We start from the raw sequence: 6,000 nt of genomic DNA on the forward strand, positions 1-6,000 counted from the left end.
GAAATGGTATGTAATAACCGGTGTATGTCATAATCATAAGCCACACACATAGGCATAGATTGTCAAGAAGAACAGCGGACGACTCCCATGAACCCAGGGTGGGTGGGCGGGCAACTTCAACTACAACGAGGAAAAACAAAGACCACGATGGCAGGTTCAACGGAGTTGCGCAGAACAAGAGCAAATGCACGAAAATATTTGTGAGTGAAAAATACGTTTTTTGCACTCTTTCGCTACGCTCAGCCGTGAAAAAACAATTTTATTTATCTCCACGTAGATTATTTCTATAATCGTATTTTCATGTTTTCCCTTACACCTCTCCCTGCCAACGAAATAATGTGGGCACATATGTGGCTATACCCTAGATCAAATCAGCAATGCATATTATGTGAAGCGTGACATGGAATGTCATTTGAGGAAATCGATCGTGGCAAAACGAATTTGCCCGGAACAATAGGAAGAATGTTCATTTCACCAAATCCTTAAAGATTCACGCAAAACTCTTAACTCCTGACCCTGTTGGTGTCGGTATAATTATGATGTAACCGCATCCCTTACCTTTCGGCAATGTTCCAATTTTGATTTCGGAGGATATGCTGCTATTGTGTCCGATCGTAGTTTTGAAGAATGCTCTGATCCGGTACAAAGTATTTGTTGCCAGGCCTGACAGAACAGTTGATTCATTTTTGTCGCACACTACCGTCGGGGTAGCCGCAGTTCCATTTTTCTCGTACAGAAAGCAGAAATCAGAAACCCAATCTCGAAGTATCTTAGGCTGTACTATGCGTGCGTAGATGTGCGTGTCTGTAGAGTTGACAGCTATGGCGGAGGGCACTACAGGGGAAAGAGCATATTGAAGAACGCAGGGAATACCAGTGAACAAGACATGTACAAGTAAATGGTTTTTAGTTTGTCGAATATTACCTTTCTAATGCAAGAATAGTTGTATATGTACGGACTATTTGACTGCTTCCAGAAAATCAGAATTCAAAAAGATTTTCGAACCGAGACTCCAGCAATCTTTAACAGGTATATAAAATATATAGATAGGAAAGAAAATGATCCAGGAAATGCAAGTTACGCTTTAATGTCCATTAACAACAACATTAGTTGCTTGACCATCAACTCATGCAATGCAATTGAACGACACTGTTGAACAGTACTGACGGTCAACAACCAATTGCCAGTAAACTCTAGCACGTATTCGAGCTTGTATTAGAATCGCACTCGAACCGCCTTCCAACTTGAAAGGTTCTAAGTTATAGGAGTAGGAGGGGATGATGCGCGCAAACAAGACTGAAACATGAAACTCTTAGATGTGAAGGACGTTGACGGAGGTACATGCAGAACCTTGCCAAAGTGCTCAAACTCACAAGGCAGGGAGCTCTGCATAACGTACACAGCAAAGACAAGAGCGCTCAACGGCTTCAAGAGCAGGAGCGAAATACTCCAAGTCGGGACATAACTGTAATAATTATACTCACATTGCGCCCATCTTCCTGTCCGCTTTCGCTCTTCTTCTTACAATTCATTATCTTGCCACATGTTAACTACTGCCGTATTGCCTGGTCAAATCTATCGTATCTACTGCCCAAGACCAAGAATTGGAAATTCCTTAATTAGGTGATATCATTATTGGTTAGTGAAATGGCGAATTTCCTAGTGCCCAATGTGAATATCGCGTGTAATGCCAGCTAGTACGTGCTTCGGAACAGCAAGGGTTAAGATTATTTAACACATACCCAAGTCTATTTCGAGGAAATATTAAAGAAAATGGTTGTGTCCGTGTCCGACGGGAACTCTCGACGGACGCTAACCCCATTAGACCCTAGCGGGATATTGAGCGCTTGAGGGAGAAACCCCATCAGCAGCACCCACGTACCCCTGCAAAAAGCACCTGACCACAAGTTTTCAACTTTTCATTCTTCATTTTTCGATTTTTCTTTCTATACATTTTCGTACTCCCGAAGCTGGCTATAAATCTCTCCAATCACCGCGCCAAGTGGTAATTGCCTGCCCGAGCCATTTTTCCCTAGGAATAAAACAAAACCGAAGGTTTTGGAAGAAGAAATGTACATCGATCCCGATCTTTGTATTATGGTAGTTGTGATAATGATCATGGATCGAAAAATGTGCATTGAATGGCCGTAGTGGGCTAGCAAGTTTTAAAAGCAACCTTTGTTTACAAATTAATGTTACATTATCAGCCCCTTTAGTGCATAGTTAGGTGAATACGGAAAGGCTGTTAGGCAAGTATAAGAGTAGCCTAATGGGTGTGTGAAAGAATTTCTATGAGATCCCTACCTTTTGGTGTATATCTTTGGCAATAGAAACTTAGCTTCATTGAGCAAGATTCGATTCCAAAACTGTCTTTCTCCGGGGAATAATATCCGCATTCGTTCCGTCCACCACCTTCTTGTAGTGGTGCAGTAATCCAAGAAACGTTTTTTGCAGCGATTGGAACAGGTAACATCCATGTCCAGGGTTTGGATGGAGATGGTCGTTGAAGAGCAACCCACACATTGCATGTATTGGTTTTGCAGAAGTACGAGGAAGTCGTGCAGTTACCACTGGAAGAACTGTTGCACTGACCGTTTCGGGGTCCAAGCAGTTCTCTTGCACACTCTCCATGATATCTAGTCTGGATATTTGCCAGAATGCTACGTCTCCGGGCACACTCAGCAGACGCATCATCGTATGTCTTAGGTGTGGAAATGTAAAGTGTTTGGAGGCTTCCCGATGCTTCTTGGCTCTGGGAGCAAAAGTACCAGTTATCTGCAGAATTGACAGTTTGTATTCCAAAAAAAGCCTTTATAAAGACATTGATGTGATCCAACCAACCAATGCAACCACTCCACGTATATGTCCACAAAAGGTAGAGGCACCTCGAATAGAGTGCTAAACAGACCAATTTCCAGAGAAATATCAGGAAAAGCGCCAAGACCAGGTGCAAAGAGAAGTTTCAGGCATGGCAGTGGTCACCAGACAGGGGAAATTGAAACAGATGTTTTGAGAGCGGCACTACATACTTTAGAACAAAACCCCATATTTTCGCAATCTATACCTTCGCATGCAGAGACGCAAATCGACACTATCAAGTAGACACTTTTTCATCCAAACAACGCTTTCCTTCACTCCTCATCAAGATAGCACAGGGAATGTTGGAAAAAATGTAACTACGTCAAGTTTTTAATAAGGAAAAAAAGAAAACACCTCAACCTAATGGACCGTATGCGTGTTAAAACAAAATGGCGTCACGATTTATTGAAAGTGGTATAGTTGGTGGTACGAGTGTTCAAAACCATTTGAACTTCATACTGTTCGTCTTCTTTTTGACATGCTCTCTTTCCATCGTCCTTAGCTTTTGTTTGTCGAGAGCTGTTTTGGCTTTCTCCTATACCTCTGGGGGATGCCAAGTGATGGTTTTGAGAGGCCGGTGATGGCTGTGAGCGAGAGTTTGCCGATCGGCGTCGTCCTCGCTATAGCGATGAAAATACTAGTTACTACGCACCTGGCAGATATCACAACACGTCGGAGCGTCCAGGAGCAAAGGAATCTTGGGTTTTCACTGGAATCTAGTTCCTCCAGCATCGTGTAGCCCACCGTCGGTGAATGGCCGTCCAGAAAGGTCGAACCTGGTCTTCTGCAGCATCTCGCAGTCCTGCGAGGCACACTGAATACGCCTGTCATGTATTCTACAAATAAAAATCACGAAGTAGTGGACTTTATAGTTTTGAGTCTATCCTGTATGCTGCAAAAGACGCAGGAAATGTGACTGGTGTCCGTACACTGGACGCCAATATCATCCCAATCTTCTCCTGCAGGATATGTTTGACATTGACATACCGGTATGCAGTGGGTCGACATTGGCCTGGTTTGGCAGCTATCTGCCTGGGTGGATGTAGCAGGTTTGCATTGGCGCGTCGTCCAGTCCGACATTTTCTTGTAACTGTGGAGTACCGGCAGGGTTTAAGTGGTTGCTCGTGCTGTGAACACATCTCTACTGCCTGTCTCGTCCTGGAAGTGCCGTCTCGCCGCTTCCTTGCTCTACAGTCACGCCGTTATTTCGCTTTGTTTCGTGGTGCAGCTCAAACCTGCCCAAACAACTGTGAGCTCGCAACATGTTATGGACAAATTGCACCACTCATGCTGGTTAACTAAAACCGGGATAGTCGAGTAAGCGAGTTCACTCCCTGGGCCATGGCAAGATCTGTTCAGCGCGGGCTATTCCAACCTCCAAGTGCATAGTCACCGATCGATCCATGCGATGGTGGTTGACCTACAAAGAGCCAAGGTCTACGAGTACTACTATTGGACGCTGTCTACATGCAGTCAACAAAATCAAAGTACCTCAGTATGCCCCAGAATAGGGCATGTGCATCTATAGCATGACACAACAGGGGTTCTGGCGGCACCTGTCAAACAAGCAGTAGCGACTAGTGCCAGCTACCTATTGGAGGCTAGCCGCTACAGTCTGTCACTGGAGATAATTATTATGTTCACTGTTTAGACTGAGCACAATCAATGATGCCCAATCAATCTGCCCAATGTGTGTTCTGTTTCACCTAATTATAACGTCCCATCGCATCAACCCTACTACACGCACATGTCGTCACTCTAGCATGACTTGTGTTATTATTGTTTATTTTGATTCGCACGGTAAATAGAGCACAATAAACGTTAACTTGACCGAAGGATAAAGGCGACTGCAGATAGAGGAACACATCGAGGTACAGGTACCGGCATCAATACAGTATCAGAGAGAAACAAACAAAAATGAGAGATACGCAGAAAAAACTCTCGTAAGCCCAAGGGGAAGTGGTTGATGAGGGATGAATGCACTCTCCACGCTCATCTACACTGTTCGTGGAAATGCACACATACATACAATAATATACAACATAGCAATAGCATGCACAGAACCGAACAATTTCATGTTCACACATGCATGCACAGACCTGAACATTAGTACCAAAACCGATACAGACAATATCCCCCATACACACAGACGCACACACACACACAATGTCCCATGTATGCGCCCGTGGCGAGAAAAGCACGCAAATCTACAAATGCACTGGATGTGAACCCACAGATTTTCTCTTATAGCAACGATAGCGGATCTGATTCTGAATGAAACACACACACACACACACACACACACACACACACACACACACACACACACAATATAATCATTGAATGCCCATCCGCAGATGATGGCAGGTCATGAAAGAACAGGCAGTGTTCCAGTAATGGGGAACAGAACTTCGAGTGGCGAGTGAGGTATACACACACACACACGTGCGTGCGCGGGCACACACTAAAGTATTCAGAAATAGAATCGACATTGTAGTATTCATTGGTTGGGGAATGGAAAGGAAAATAAAACATTGCTGTAGGTTATTGTTGTAAGGACACTGGGAGCACAACAGAAAGGTGAGCAACTTGCTTTGAAGCAAAGAAAGTTATTATTCCACGGATCTCAGAAGGAAGGAACGTTCCAGAATGCTGCACTGGCAACAGGCGGCCTGCATGTGCGCGGCCCCTGCAGTCGGTCCAGCTGCCGGCCTTGCAGTGCTGAAAAGAATGTGCAGTACAGCATGTCACAGAGTATCGCAGCCTGGACAAATAGGCGCTGGGAAGTCCTAGTTATGTGCTCACCTACACCACGATGCACCAATCTTCTGAGCTACTTTGGCAACAACTTTGTCCACTTGAGACTCCCATGGGCTGAGCCAGTTGTTGAGGGCTGCACCAAGGTGGACGGCAATGACCGCTGATGGCAAGGCAATCCATGACACACAGTCACTAGGGCATCGTCAATATGGCGCTGAGGCTGGATCGATAAAAATCAACCTGTCGCGGGGTTGACAACGAGGCCGCTGTCTCGAAGCTAGTCAGTCAGCCTGGTCACCGCCATTGACGAACCAGTCGCCACCGCCAGCAGTGGCGGTAGGTTGTGACAAGTGTGGTGCAATATTGTCAGCAAATTCAGTA

The 6,000-nt window shown here is 45.0% G+C and overlaps 1 protein-coding gene across 1 annotated transcript in view; it reads right to left on the minus strand.

The window, feature by feature from the left end:
- Positions 1–2,733, minus strand: part of LOC135825718 (uncharacterized) — a 28,322-nt gene extending 25,589 nt beyond the window's left edge. The window contains exons 1-2 of the mRNA XM_065338339.1: positions 2,305–2,733; positions 559–834 (exon numbers count right to left, since the gene is read on the minus strand). Coding sequence (XP_065194411.1) covers positions 559–834; positions 2,305–2,473 — 445 coding nt within the window. The 5' untranslated portion in view covers positions 2,474–2,733. The remainder of the gene's footprint in view (positions 1–558; positions 835–2,304) is intronic.
- Between the last annotated feature and the right edge of the window lie 3,267 nt (positions 2,734–6,000).

The sequence above is a fragment of the Sycon ciliatum genome, chromosome 10 (assembly GCF_964019385.1).
Source record: "Sycon ciliatum chromosome 10, ocSycCili1.1, whole genome shotgun sequence".
NCBI lineage: Eukaryota > Metazoa > Porifera > Calcarea > Leucosolenida > Sycettidae > Sycon > Sycon ciliatum.